Below are 15,137 nucleotides of genomic sequence, written 5' to 3'. Positions count from 1 at the left end.
TCTCGCTGGTACACCGTACTATGGAAGGTACGGCTCTAATACAAAGGGCGGAGGCACATATAGCTTGAGGGGGGGGGGGGGGCATGGCCCCCCAATGACTTGCAAAATCCCTTTTATGCTTCATGGCATGTACATGCATGCTTGGTTAGTTTAATGGCCATGGCCCCGCCAATGACCAATGGAGGCCCGTGTAAATTAGTCTGGCTGCTCCAAGTGTAAATTCCTTGCTCCGCCCCTGGATTGATACCATTATGTCACGCTTCAACCCCATTGTGTAAATATTGTTCGGTTCTGGGCCATATACCATCCTCCCCGGTTTTGTTTTCCAGCACCACTAATCGTGCCCGACCCACTCTGCGGGGCCCGTCCCTTGGAGATGCTCTAAACACGTCTACACAGGGAGAAGGATAGTTCACATATATAGCCCAGGAACTCTCTCCCTATCCAATGTCGGATCTTACAGCATATCTCATCGAAAATGATCAAAACCCAGTCATTGAAAAAGATTAAAACACTTAATAACCAAAATACTCTTGTCTCGTACCAATAAACCCTTATCTAATAGAAAATGAATAAAATACCCTTATAATGGTCAAAATGCCCTAATGTCATTGTAATTGACCTAAATATCTCCGTCTCATTGACCATAACACCCTTATCTCATCCAATATGACTAAAATACTCTTATTTTATAGAAAATCAAAATCAAAATACCTCAATCTCTTAGAAAATGACCAAAATACCATCATCTAATAGAAAATGATCAACTCCCATCTTGTAGTAAAATGACTAAAATAACCTTTTCTAAAAGAAGATGATCAAAATATTCATTTCACATAGAAAATAACTGTATTACCCTACCAAAATACTCCTCCATAAGAAAGCCTCTAGACTCTTCCGTTAGCTACACAATATTAGCTATATTGTCGTCTTCAATGGCATTTCAAAAGAAAACATCCAGTGAGTAGAAGTGATTGCAGAACAAGAATTTGTTCCAGAAACAAAACAAAAAAAACATTTTAGATCTAAGCTACAAAATCTGACTCTAGTCTAGAAGCGCTAAATGAGAACTGATTCTAGATTCCAAAATAAGAATTCGGAGGGACTTATTGGGATTGGCGATTCCAATGAGAGGGAGATTAGAGCTATGCCCCTGAAGGGAACTAATTTCCATCCCATCCTCGGCGTGCTTTAGATTGATGAAATCTTTGATCAAGTGGCGGGAACCTCCGTAACATTTCATCATTTTTATTTATTTATTTATTGGGGGGGGGGGGGGGGGAGTCTTTTGATTAATACAATTCTTTGGCATTCAAAAAAAAAAAAAAAGAGATTGAAGCATCATTAAAGATTAAACAATAAAAAATATATTCAATATAAGATTAAATTATAGTGCTTAAAAGTTCAGCAAATGAAAGAACATCTTCCCAATTTGCAAAAGAAAAAGGTGCAACAAGTGCCCAACTTTCCTTCTTTTTTAGTTTCTATTCTCCTCTCTACTAGTCGGAAAGAGCCTAACTAATTAAATAATCAAACTATATGGTTGGTGCAAGGAAGAGTCTTATGACTCTTATATTAAGACTCATAAAAGCACATGGCTTCTACAAGCTCAGATAAAAATAAAGAAATTTCTGGCGTGGGTGTAAATCACACTAAAATAAGAGAAATGATAACCAACCAACAACGCCCCCCCCCCCCCCCCCCCACCGGGAACTTTTTATTATTTGACAGAACATAACGTTAGGGGTGGGTGGGTATGATTTCCCACCTTAAAATAAACATAGCTACAATTTTTAATAATACAGTAAAATATCTCTTACATCTTTGCATAGGTAAACCCGCTCTGACCTCAGACATAAAGTAAAAAGCCTTGAGGCTCACGCCTTTAAATCTTTACTCTGATAGACCACCACCGAGTCATAGAAAATCAATCAATTTGAACTGCTAACGTCACATTAACAAACTCATGCATACGTGCAAGGTCACCTATGTTTCTTTCCATTGTCATTCACTTTCTTTTCATAGAAAACTTTTACTGTAAAATGTTTTTCATGGAAAAAATTTACTGGAATATTTTCAATGCACCCATGTATACATAACATGGGTGTGGCCCACCATTTGACACCTGACGTTTTGATATGGTAGGGCACACCATCTCTACGCAAACCCATGCATATGGTGGGGCCCATCATTTCCTTATAGAGTGGGGCTCATCATTTTACACTATGTTTTGGGGAAATGGTATATTCGCAGCTTTTTCTTCCATGGACCACCCCCTTGGAGTGTAAAAGGATAGTCATAAACACACTAGCTAGAAAGGCTGGCGCACCGGGAAGAAAAGGGGGTGAATATATCTCTTCCCCATGTTTTGATAGGGTAGGCCCCACCAACTCCAATCAAGCCCATGCATCAGGTGAGGCCCACAATTATACCTCATTTTTTATGGCGTGGGTGGGTCCCGTGATCTCCTCCCAAGCCCATGCATTTGGGTGGGCCCACCATTTTATACCTCATGTTTTGATGTGGTGGGGCCCATTAAGAATGGTAGCTTTTCATGTAACTCTTCAAGCAGAAGAGGGTCCACCACAAAAGGCATTTCGTGGGTGGTCTATCGCATGTCAGTCCAGCCACCTCGAGAATGGAGCTGTTGTCTCCATTCACGTTTACTATTTGCGCTGACCTTGTAAATGGAAAACAATAAACAAATCATCAAGATCCACGAGCTGACCAAAATGTAAATCTGAGGATGGATCCAATCCTCAAATTAGGAAAAAGCTGATAACTCCTACAATGCCAATGCGGTTTTAAGGCACCCAAAAAGCGGTTTGTCAATGCATCCAAAAGCGGTTTCCGGACTCATATAAACCATGGATTAGTATAAAGGATCTTTTAACGTCCACTAGTCAATTTGCTGCCCACTCCTCAATTTGAGGCAAAACTAAACCAGAGCTTGATTCGAGAATCTGAGAACGACACATTTCTCAAAATCGTGATAGAAATCTTGAGTTTTTTTAGTTACTTTCCCTCTCTGCTTGTGTGGCACAAGTGGGATTCTAGAATTAGGCCGGTGTTTTTTGTTCTGCCCATCGTTTCGGTAAGAAGAGAGCTTGATTTTCAAATCTGAGAACAACCCATTTCCTGAAAACAGCGAAAAAATCATGGGTCGATCTTACTTTCTTTCGATTGTTCTGATTTCAGCTGTCTTAGCTCTCTGCTTTTCTGAAGGTTTGCAGTTATTTTGATTTCTTTAGCTTCTGTTTATGTTTACTCTTTTGTTTCTTCAGTAAAACTTTTTGTGTTTATCTTTAGGATCTGGGAGGAAGAGCATGAAATTTGAGAAAGTAGCAGATTTCCTTCTGGATGAGGTGGGTTTTCATTGAAGTCCATTTATTGTGGAGGATTTTGTATTTGTAGCTGTTCTTTTTTTTCTCTTTTTTTTTTTTGGGTGTCATGGTTCTGAAATCTTCCTTCTCTTGTTGGGTTTTAGGAGAAATCATTGAAAAGAAGGATGATGATGGTATATATGATGGATTACCAGGAACCTGGGGCCAACACAAACACTAGAAATGGAGCTTTATTCACCCCCCCTCCACCACGCCCCCAAAATTAATTACAAGCTAAACTACAGAAATAATTTGGAACTGTTTCATGTATAAATTCCTCTGCTTATGAATAAAGATAAATGTGTGAATTCATTATGTGTTCCACTTGTGGTAATTGTTTTCTTTGTTTGATGTTTGGAAATGCTGTATTAAGAAAGAAGATTTGAGTTTGTTTAAGTTCTGGTGGGGAGATTTTATTATTGAAAGCTCTTTAGACTGCCATTTGTAAGGCTTGCTGAGCCACTCATGTCTCTAGTCTGACTATGTTATTTTAGTTTAATTTTTTTTTATCTTATCCTTTTCTTTTAGTCGGCTTGGTTCGGCATTAGCTGGTGGAGGAGAAAGGGCAGTCGAGTGCTTCGTCCTTGGAGCACTTGCCTTTGTAGCTGCCATCGGAGATGAGGATTCGAATGATGGACTTGGATATGGAGTAGAGAGACCGAGTGAGGTTCTTCCCTTTTGGGCTTAGAGGGTCCGAAGGAGATTCCCCTATCCCTGCCGAATGAATAGAGGGAGAGGGGGGACAATGTCTCCCTGGGATCATGTCTTCTTAGGCCTATTCTAGATGTACAATGCAATTTCGGTAGTCATTCCATTTTAGTTGGAAAATGCAATTAGATGTTTGGCATAGTATAAGTTATTGGCAATCATGTGCTTTAGGAAGTTCTTTGAGATTTGAAGGAAAAAAAAATTACTTTCCTTGGGGTGTAAAGTCAGAGACATTGAGAGATTTGAAAAAATAATAATAATGTGTTTTTGGTGCTTGTTGCAGCCAAAAACATTCAATGACTCGATTTGAAGACTCAGAGAATTGGAGAGAAGGGCTTCTTTGGAAGAACATGACCTTGGATAGGATAGAATGGAAGAAAATAATCCATGTAGACGAACCCAACTAGCGTCAGGATTAGACTTGGTCAATTTGAGCTGGGTAGATCCTTTCACCTTCTTCATAACAATTTTCTAAAGGATTCATTCGCCGACCCCAACTAGTTTGGGACAAAGGCTTAGTTGAATTGAGTTAAGCAGAAGGGCTTCTTTAGATGCCAGTTGAATTAATCCTTATTTGCATATAAGATTATTTTAATTTAATCTTATTTGCAAATGGAGGCATTAAGGCCTGTTTGGTAGCCATCAATTTAATCTTATCAGTTCAAAAGCCATTGTTAACCATGTATTTGCAATCATCTTATTTAACTTCAAAGAGATTTGCATATACGATTATATTCAGGTAATTTTCAAAGCTATCCAGAGGCCGCCATAAAACTGACAATCTATTTGAATTGCAGATCCTTAAGATACAATCTATTTAAAACTGCTCTGGATTTCAATTGTGGATGCAGTAAGACTACTAGTTTTGCAACACACATGGATTTCGAGCATAAATAGCAGTCAAGGAATGGATCTTGCTAATTACTCTGGTTCCTAATTAATTATAATGCCCAACTTTTTTTTGATCGGTTATAATGCCCAACTTTTTTAAGACTAAATAAGCTCTACTGGTATGCATCATTGGGCAAACATGCCGAGTCAACTCGGCCCTCATTCCGCTAACATGAAGGGTGCCCTTCAGTTTAGCATTCCTCTTGGGTGGGGTCCTGGTTTTCTGGATACCGGTGGGCCCTGCAAGATACACGAGACTGCTACTTCCCTTTGTACTTGTAGATTCTATGAAGTTCCAGATTACCTGAAAGTCGACAGTAAGTTTTTTTTCTGTATGCGATCAGCTTTGGATAACTCAGTCCGGTTCACTTTTGATCAATCAACCGTTGCCTGTAACATGAACAGAATTCAGAACAAATAAAAATGCAGTATGACTATGACTATATGCACGAAAGAAAAACGTGCCTCAAGATGTGTTCTAGCGTATTCTGTAGGCATGGTGAAAGGATTGTCACAAAGAAAGAAAACGAAAAAGAATTGAAAACTATGAAGCTGACAACAAGGATGATTCTTATTTCGCAATGACTACTAATTTTTTATGCCAGGTACAACACTATTTCATCAATTTAGCTTGGTCATCAAGAAAACTATGAAGCTGAGTACAAAGTAAGAATAGTTCTAACTTCCTAAAAGTAGTAATAATAACCATAATTTGTTCTCTTATTTTATCGAATAATTATAGAGGTTGTTTCACCTCCGTCGCGACTGAGTGCATCGCCCAGAAATCAGCCTTTCAAGTTTTTGTGAAGGGCTGAGATTAAAATACGTGTTTTTTTAGTGAGATTAATCTCAGCCCTTCACAAAATCGTGTAAGGCTGATTTCTGTGGTGAAAAAACCTTATAGTTACAAATTTACAAAAGCAGAATTTGCAGTATCCATAATTTTGCAGGCAAACTAGAAGAAAGATTTCATGATAGTGATCATAAAAAAAAAAATAGTGATCTTCAGTATTATTTTTCAGTCATCTAAAAATTAATAGTGAAACTGTGACAGCAGCAGCAACAACAACAACAAAAAACACCTGTGGTAAATCAGGGGCATTAGCACTAAGCAAGACACAGAGAGAAATTACATATGATAGTTTCTCAAAAACAAGCATAGGAACATACAGAATGTAATTAGCCAAAACCCAACTCTTCCAAAGTAAGCAATCTACATATAAAGAGATACTATATAAAACAGTTTCCCAAAAACAAACACAGGAACATACTGATGGAGGGTAAATGTTGCGGAAGCACTGTGTTCTTGTTGTAGGAATGATGTTTGGAACCAACTAGATAAAGGAGAATTACTTCCAAGCACTAGCAAAAAGAAAACGTTCCAATTAACTGTTGTCTCAGCGGAATCCTAACTTTGGACAGGGCGTTAGCATCCACACAGCAAGCAAATGAATTGAGGCAGTTTGATTAAACCCACACGGCAAGCAAAAGAAATGAGGCAGTTTGATTAATCCGATGGTATGACACCAATCCTCAGCTCTGTGAAGGGCTTCAAGTCCAAAGATAACCTCAGATTACATGAAAATTGATAACCAATGTTCATAGCAAAAATCAGCATGAAATGGTGTAGCAATTTTCTTATTCCCCTTTTACTCCCTAGAACTTCACATGGACAGAGCTATCTCAGATTTAAGCTTCTTCAAATTTCTAATTGAAGTGGAATTGGAACCAAAGAAAAATGAGAGAAACAGCATATGCATTCTTTCATAACAACACTCACATTTAATGCTGTTGTAATAGCAGAAGGTTCTGCAATGGTGTAACCTTCTTCAACCTTTAAGTTTTTGGCCAATCAGCTTTGGCATCTTTGTGTGTTCTTCAATGCACTGATATATAAACCACATGTTAGCGTTACGGGTAGCTAGGATTTCTCCGTCTTTTCTTGGCCAAGAAGAGAGTTTGTACCCTAGACCAAAATAGTGAAAATCTTCACCTGTGGACGTAAGCACGTTGCCGAATCACGTAAACCTTGTGTTTCTTGTGTAATTGTGTTCTTTGCATCATTTCTTGATGTTTTTTTTTGCTGCAGGACATTTTCGAGCTTTGCTGAGAAGGTATTTCTTGGTTCTCTACAGTAATCATGAGTTAGGGTAATTTGTCTTGTTCAGTGTCCTTTATAGTCATTTTTCACAACAAAGGGTCCATTAGGCCTCTGCCAAAAGTCTACGGGTATTTTAGGAGATAAGTGTCATTGTCATTGGCTATAAACGCCAAATCTCTCTCTCATTTTCATTTTTAGCTTTTGAGTTGTAAACGAATTAGAAAACAGATCTGGTTCTTTCATTTTGGGAGGGAAGGTCTCCATTTTGGAGAAATTGCCTTGATGAATTCATCTATGAAAGTTGGCTCGATATTCAAGCTTTAACCTCTTAATCTTCACCTTTCACATTGAGATTGCAAGGATTCATCTCTTTGAAGCAGATGTTCTGCATCCCCTTCCTCAGCCACATTGGATTTCCATTCAAGAAAGGCGTGCAATGAAGAAAAGCTCACTTTCTGGTTGATCGTGTGTTCCAGGGTTGCAGTGACATGAATTTGGATGTAAAGATCAATTTTTCTCTTAGATCTGAAGGTAATTTCTCCAACTTCTTGTGTTTGCTAAAATTGAAATAAATCAGCAAATTGAGAAGAAAGTTTTAGAACAAATTGGATTGCGAAATTATTCAGTATTCCAACTCAGTTCAGCTCACGAATAGAAGTCAGCAGGATTGTTAGTCTAACAATTCTTTTGGTAAATGTGTGGTTTTACACAAAGATCCTGCTTCATTTGAGTAACTGTGAGTAATGGAATTTGTTCTATCCTATTCCTCAATCGAGCTTTGTAAGAAAATTGCATGTAATTTGAGCAAGAGGATAGAGATGTTAAGAAGAAAAGGCACATGACAGTGTAGTTCAGAGATGTAAACTCGGTCATGTCTTGTTGGATCGGAGGTTTGATCTCTCAAAGATGGTCCTAATTTCAGCCCAAAATGAACTCTAATTTCCTCTGAGAATTCCTGCTAAAGAAAGCTATAAAGATGACAAATGAATTGGATTGGGAAAGTGCTGAAATGGATGAGAATGTATGGTAAATATACATGCTGGCTTAGTTGAGTGCATCTGAAAGGAAAACCATCCCAGATCTTGGAATTCGAAGAACCTACCTCAGAGCTAGAGTTTTTTTCATCACTCTGATGAAGAAGCGAATCTCAAGGACCTGTTATTAAGATTGAAGACAGAATTGGATCGAGTTACTGTTGACCAAATCGTTTTAAAGTAGTGTAAATTGTGAATTTCGTGGGAAATTGTCATAGCATTCCATAAGTAAGACACTTCTAAATTGAGCTTCAATAGTTCAAAGTGACTACTAAGTTGACAAGGAAGGATCCTAAGAACTTTACTTTTGCTCAGTTGAGTTCTTCAAGGAACCTGAATGTTGTTGGGCTATAATACACTGACTTATCCCAGTTTTAGACCTCACTTACGCGGCCATTGAATAGCTCCTAGGAGGCTTTTATTCAAGTTTTGGATTGGAAGAGTTGATGACCCTTACTTTGACTAATTTTCCTTCAAAGTCATACTTACTGTTCTGAATCATTCCAATAAACCGTTAAGCTGGAATTTCAATTTGATCAAGTCTTGGCTAGCAACCAGAAGTTTATAATGCTGATATGAAACCCTTGACATAAAATCTTTACTCGCCTAAGCTTGGGAGTTTCAAGGTTACACTAACAAAAACAAGGAAATCAGTAACCCAACTTTTCATTGTCATTACTTCAGAAATTCTGAACTGATGACGGTTTCCTAGCTTCCTTGCCTTCATATTAAACTACTATGCTCAGAACCATTATAAGCACCCCTTCCATACTCTTCCTACAGTCTTACCCTGCATCAGTGGCTAGAGAATCAAGCTATGATTGGGAGTGATGTGAGTTTATTGTGACGAGAGGTTGCCTTTGAGAAGCTTGCCTTCACACAATGACATTTCTTTTTCAATTATTTATTTATTGTTGTTGTTGGTTGTCCACTTTAAAACTTGGGTCTTAGTTTTAGTATTGAACTAGGTTTAAGCAAATTAGGGAAGAAGATTTCTGAGTGGTAAAAGAAGTGCACACTCTAGGCTGCTGGTTCTCACTCCCTTCTTTTTTTTTTGGAAATGGAGTTCTCACTCTTCTTTCATCACATTATCCATTCTGACCAAAATCTGGACCAAAAATATCCTCAAACTATTCCGCACCAATTTCAAGTGAGTACAAAATAATACAATAAACACATTAGGTGCATAGAAAACAATGGAATGGTTCCTCAGTGACAGGGAAATACCACTTCTAAGGAGAACAGGGTAAGTATTACAGAAGGCTGTGTGTTATAAGATTTGAGATTGAAGTTTCTCAAACAATAAAATGAATTAATCATTGAAACATGGATTAAAGATAGTTCAAAAAATAAACGACTTCTGTAATTAGAGGATAAAAAAACACCCATGAAAATAAGTAATTCATCCCTACCGAAAAAAAGAGTGACACTCGTAATTACTCACCATTCGACCAAATTCCAAAAATACAAAAGTAAAGTACCAATCTATATAAATTAATATAGCACAGAATAACTTAGAATTCGTTCAGCGATATGTTGTAACTGGACTGGTAATGTTCACTAAACCTAAAACAATTCTAGAAATGATAGGTGCAGATAATATTATTGGATTGGAAGTGTGACACGAAGTGTAGAAATAAACCAAACTTCTAGTGAACGCAAAATTGATTATCGTGATCATTCAATTTTTAGCTTTTAGTTGAAGTTCAAACATATTAGTGTTGACCAAGTTTTAATCTACCTTGATTACCTATCAAAAGCTAAAAAAACGAAGGACCCTTCAGCATGGTCATGGAATTGTGGAAGTAAAGTTTATCATGCTGGAGGTATAATGACATCATTTCACTCAGCTAGCAATACAAATTACATAACATTGATAAGAAGAAATTCAGTAATATAAAGAAAAGAAGAAAAGCTAGTGCAAAAGAGTTAACAGAATAAATACGACTTATTTTAAATAGCAAGAAATAGCTTTTCTTCCAGATTCTTTTAAATATTTGCAAAAAATTCACCTACATGTTGATCAAGGCTTGGTGAGGTTTAAACGAGGGACAATATTCATTGATTGTAGTTCCTGGAATAGAAGCTTGCAAGCATATGGTAGTTTCATCGTAGAGATATTATCCCCATTGTTGCATGTCTTACAAAACCCACTTTTCAGCTTATTATGGTAATAGCCAAGCAAACCACACTTCCTGCAAACCTGAGCCTGAAATGGATCACTAGATACCATCAACCGCTCGAAGATCAACATACTAGCGCCATAAGCTATCAAACAATCACGTTCCATTTCCCCTAATCGCAGTCCTCCATCGCGACTTCTTCCTTCAGTAGGTTGCCTTGTCAGCATCACACGTGGTCCTCTAGGTCGAGCATGCATCTTATCTACGACCATGTGCTTCAACTTTTGGTAGTAAATTGGCCCCATGAATATGTAGGTTTGGAGTGGAGAGCCTGTGATACCTGAATAGAGGAAGTCCTTCCCGCCATAGCTAAACCCATGCTTCACAAGGGTGGCACTTATAGCTTCAACAGTATCTGCATGGCCACTAGGTTCCCCAAAAGCACTACCATAATGGAATCTACCACAGGAAACTCCAGCTTTGCTACCAAGGAGTTCTATCATTTTTCCAATTGTCATTCGACTTGGAAAGCCGTGAGGATTCATAATTAAATCAGGGCATATGCCACGTTCAGAAAATGGAAAGTCTTCCTGTTGAACAATGGTGCCACAAACACCTTTTTGCCCATGTCTGCTGCTAAATTTGTCACCGACCTCTGGTCTACGAGTCTGACGAATTAGGAATTTGATACACAGATTATTGTGCATGTCAGAGGTAAGAGCTACCCTATCAATAACAGATGTCTCCCCTTGAGGACCTTTGTATGTCTGGGGAACATTCCTGTATGCATTGTCTGGCAAGTCCATAGGACGACTAACAGCATCCCTTGTATTAAGGGGGATCTGTTTATTTATATAAATGTCATATGGTCTAACTATTTCCCCTGGAGAAGCAATTCCATCATCATCTAATATCTGCATTCTATCATCCCCTTTGACAGGCCTAATTATTCTATCTGATGTGTTATTGTTATATTTCTGTTTGATGGCGGATAACTTTTTCAAGACAATGCAACGACCAAAACCACGATCAAGAGACGACTTGTTCATGACTATTGCATCCTCAATGTCATAGCCACTGTAGCTCATAACCGCAACTGTTGCATTCTGCCCTGCTCCCAGTTTATCATATCCAACCATCTCGATGGTTCTCGTTGTCAAAAGGGGTCTTTGAGGATAAACTAATAGGTAAAGTAAAGTATCCATCCGACACAGCTGGTTATAAGCAATATTTCCCATAGCTTGTTTACCCATCGCACATTGATATGTGTTTCGTGGAGACTGGTTATGGTGAGGAAAAGGAATCAGTCCAGCACAGACCCCTAAAATGGTGAAAGGCTCAATTTCTATATGTGTAGTAGCAGGTTCAGCCTCCCCCTCATATAAAGCAATCAAAGCATTGTTCTCCTCATTAACATCAAGATATTCGACCAATCCGTCACGTAGAAAATCATCAAACATACGAACGCCATCCGATAACTCCTTCATATGATGTTCCTTGATCCTAGATACGCCTCGGTCAGCAATAACAAGGGGACGACATACTCGGCCTCCATCAGAAGCAATATAAACACAAAGCTGTTTTTCGTTTACAAAGACACTTACGAATTCCCCAATTTTACCAGCTCTCCGCAATCTTCTCATAGCACTAGCAAAATATTGTGGCCGCCTATGTTTTCCAAGAATACGCCCATTAAATATAACCAAATATGAACTTGGTGCATGAAGCTCTTCGCCAGATAGCAATGCTAAATCCTCCACCCCAAGAGTGTAACACAGAGAAATTAATGGACCCTCCTCTTCATCAGTTGTAACATGAGTCATCAAAGCTAAATTCTTCACCAACCCACAAGCTTCTCCCTCAGGAGTATCACAAGGGCAAAGCATGCCCCACTGGCTAGGTTGCAATGCCCTCGGTCCACTTACTTTCCTAGTCTTCTCAAATTGTGGTGAGATTTTTGTCATGTATCCCAAAGCCGCAATGAATGAGAGCCTAGAAACAACCTGGGACACACCTTTCCTGTGCATCCTGAACCGTTTGACATCCCAATTACCAGTTGAAATGGCCCTTTCCAGGCCATTAGTAATGAAATCTTTTTTAAGAAACTGAGAAATATCCAATGCGCTAGAACGACTAGGCTTTCCAAGGGCATTATCTATATTTGTTTGGACCTCAACGCTCATCTTCTTGAACAAATCCTCAAAAAGAAGAGCCACTAATTGCCCAGATAATTCCAACCGCTTGTTTCCCACATAATCCTTATCATCCATCGCATCTGCATTTAAAATTGCTTCCATCATGCGTCTCAGCATTACAGCAACATATATACATTTCGGACGAAGATCTTGTTCACGAACAGGGACATTGGCCAGAAACACAGTAAGAAGAATATCCATAGCTCTGCCTGGCTTTTCGTGTCGGCCTGTAGAATAAGTTGACCTACTTAGCTTTCCTTCGAGGAAATCTAATGCCTGTCGTTGCGTATATATCTTCTCCAATGCACATTCTTGAATGGACGGCATGAGGAGGGCCCCATATCGAGGATCTCTACCAAGCATCTGTACTACCTCTTGATCACTCTCCAATCCCATAGCCTTCATGAGCACCATGACAGGAATCAGTTTACTAAATGTATTGAACTGCAAATATATTTTCTCTTTCTCCATAACAAAAACTGTTTTGCTTTTCCACTCATGTGTGCTGCTAGTAACAGACGCCGTTACACGTTTCTTCTTGTCAGTTTCAATAATTATTCGGTTCTTGGAAAGTTGTTCCTGAATCAAAATGACCTTCTCAGTTCCTTTAACAATAAAATATCCACCTGGATCAAGGGGACACTCACCAAGCTTGGCAAGTTCATCTTCGTCCTTTCCCGTTAAAACACAACGGCAACTCCGTAGCATAATTGGCATTCGTCCAATCACAACACCTTTCTTTGCCTCAATAACTTTATGAACATGGCTTCCTTTCGTGTACTCCACATCAACTTTTATGGGAGCAGCATATGTCATATCAGAGAGGCGGCACTGGTGGGGTGCAAGCCTCTCCTCCGAGAAGTCGAGCTGTAAGGAGGGTTCACCAATGTAAATATCAGTAAACCGGATGAACATACCCGGATCAACTGTGGATGTGATGCGCTCATTCTCTTTAGCGTGGATTATCTTCTTTATATCACAACTGATGAAATAGTTGAAGGAATCAATGTGTTGCTTCACAAGCCCTCGCACCTTTAGAAACTCGGGAAGAAGCTGGAACTTGTCAACTGCTGACTTTACAGGAGCGGCGAGAGATCTCATAGAGACGGTGCACCCGTCATCATGGGATCCCATGCTTGCTAAACACCTCACTGCATAAAACAAGGAAACTCTGCACAAGAAAACCAATAATAACTATTCTTTAGTTCATTCCCAATCACAAACAGAAGTAGATGATCCTTTAAATCCTAAGAATTCAACAAGGAAAAAACTGATTCTAGTATATCTGGAAAAATGAATTAAATGCAATTATATTGTACATGGCATACAAAAATTCAATTATACTGTACACGACAAGGATGGAGACAGTAATAACAATTATCAAGAATTCAAACTTATAAGGCCCTGTTTGTGTTTGGATTTTGAGAACCCATTGTGTAAAATTTTGAGTGTTTTGGACTAACAATCGGTTCTCAAAATCCAAAACAAACAAAGGCTTAAATTTAGAACCTCCCATAACCCTTTACGCTCAATTCAAGTCTCAAAGAAGAGATTTGTCCAAGTCTATCAATAATAATTAAAAATCAAAGAGAAAGTAAATGCAGAGAAGTAACCTTAGAGAGTAAGTGACTTGAGGATGAGGGTTCTTCTTCTTCTTCTTAGCAAGAGCGAAGATGAGAGGAAAGCGATTAGGGTTTTTTCGCAAAAGAGACGGAGAGAGAAAAGGCCTTCTTATTTCCCTTCACTATCGTGCCAATTCAGCGAGTGGAAAGGTTTAGGGTTTTTCGTGGAGGAAGCTCAGGAAAGAGCTGAGTTTTATTTTATTATATGGTGTTTCTTCAAAAGGTTTTGTATGGCCCACACCATATGATGATCCAAACCATCCATTTGATGGGCCACAGCGTAAATAGGTTGTGCTAAAAAAATCATGGGCGATGATAAATTCCCACCCTCCCTAGGATAATTCGCAGCCCTTGAAGGAGGCTTTTTACGTCAATTCACATTAAAGGGGCGCGAATTATCCTAGAGAAAAGTACGGAATGTGAGCTCATGTTTCAAGAAATTACGAATTTAGGGCACCTTTTAAAACAAGAATGAAACATGAGCTAGTCTTCAAAATCAGGTGGTCAAAAGACCCTGATATGCTTTTGACATCGACAGAGTCCTCCTTTTTCATTACTGCCTATTAAATTAGAGCGCTTCACAAGGCTTCTTTTGGTTCATTTGAATGTGTATTTGAACCGACAGAACCTTAGGTTCGTTTCTATCTTGGCCATCGGAAATAACTAAAGACTGCTTGAGACGTGTTAGAAAACTTTTTGGAAAAATTTATGCCGGCGTACTCATTATTCCGCCCGCGTAACCATGAATTCCACCGGCGTACACCCTATTTCCACTTATACCCTATTTTCGCCGGCGTACTCCTTAATATTCCGGTGGCGTATTCTAAAATCCGGCGGCGTTCTCAGCCAAAAGAGACGTGAGAAATAATAAAATATTCAATAACGTCGTTGTTCTCAGCCAAAAGAGACGTATTCAATAACGTTGCTGTTATAAGCCAAAAGAGAAGTGGGGACCAAAAGAGAAGTGAAAAGATTCTAAGCCAAAAGAGACGTATTCAATAACGTTATCGTTCTAAGCGAAAAGAGAAGTGAGAAAAGATAATGATTGACTTTGAGTTGTCAGCGTTTCAAAAAGTTTTC

The 15,137-nt window shown here is 38.8% G+C and overlaps 1 protein-coding gene and 1 long non-coding RNA gene across 2 annotated transcripts; one reads left to right on the top strand and one right to left on the bottom strand.

Moving 5' to 3' along the window:
- Nucleotides 1-2,690: 2,690 nt before the first annotated feature.
- LOC143848745 (uncharacterized) lies at nucleotides 2,691-3,824 on the top strand. Its single transcript, XR_013235461.1, has 3 exons — nucleotides 2,691-3,225; nucleotides 3,310-3,365; nucleotides 3,488-3,824. It is a non-coding gene; the product is annotated as an uncharacterized LOC143848745 (long non-coding RNA).
- A 1,028-nt stretch (nucleotides 3,825-4,852) lies between these two features.
- On the bottom strand, nucleotides 4,853-14,242 carry NRPC2 (nuclear RNA polymerase C2). The gene is made up of 3 exons (XM_077357481.1): nucleotides 14,049-14,242; nucleotides 10,134-13,606; nucleotides 4,853-5,372 (listed from the first exon to the last, which is right to left on the bottom strand). The coding sequence occupies exon 2, from the start codon at nucleotides 13,567-13,569 to the stop codon at nucleotides 10,141-10,143; it is 3,429 nt and encodes a 1,142-aa protein (XP_077213596.1). The 5' UTR covers nucleotides 13,570-13,606; nucleotides 14,049-14,242; the 3' UTR covers nucleotides 4,853-5,372; nucleotides 10,134-10,140.
- Between the last annotated feature and the right edge of the window lie 895 nt (nucleotides 14,243-15,137).

This window comes from Tasmannia lanceolata, unplaced genomic scaffold (assembly GCF_043159265.1).
Source record: "Tasmannia lanceolata isolate RefF3 unplaced genomic scaffold, GAP_Taslan_0.1 ptg000016l, whole genome shotgun sequence".
Lineage (NCBI taxonomy): Eukaryota > Viridiplantae > Streptophyta > Magnoliopsida > Canellales > Winteraceae > Tasmannia > Tasmannia lanceolata.
The sequence above is the reverse complement of the archived record's forward strand: the minus strand, read 5'-3'. Positions and strand labels throughout refer to the sequence as shown.

What these genes read in the sequence shown, in the direction of transcription:
- NRPC2 (XM_077357481.1), bottom strand. Translation starts at nt 13,569, where the DNA reads ATGGGATCCCATGATGACGGGTGCACCGTCTCTATGAGATCTCTCGCC.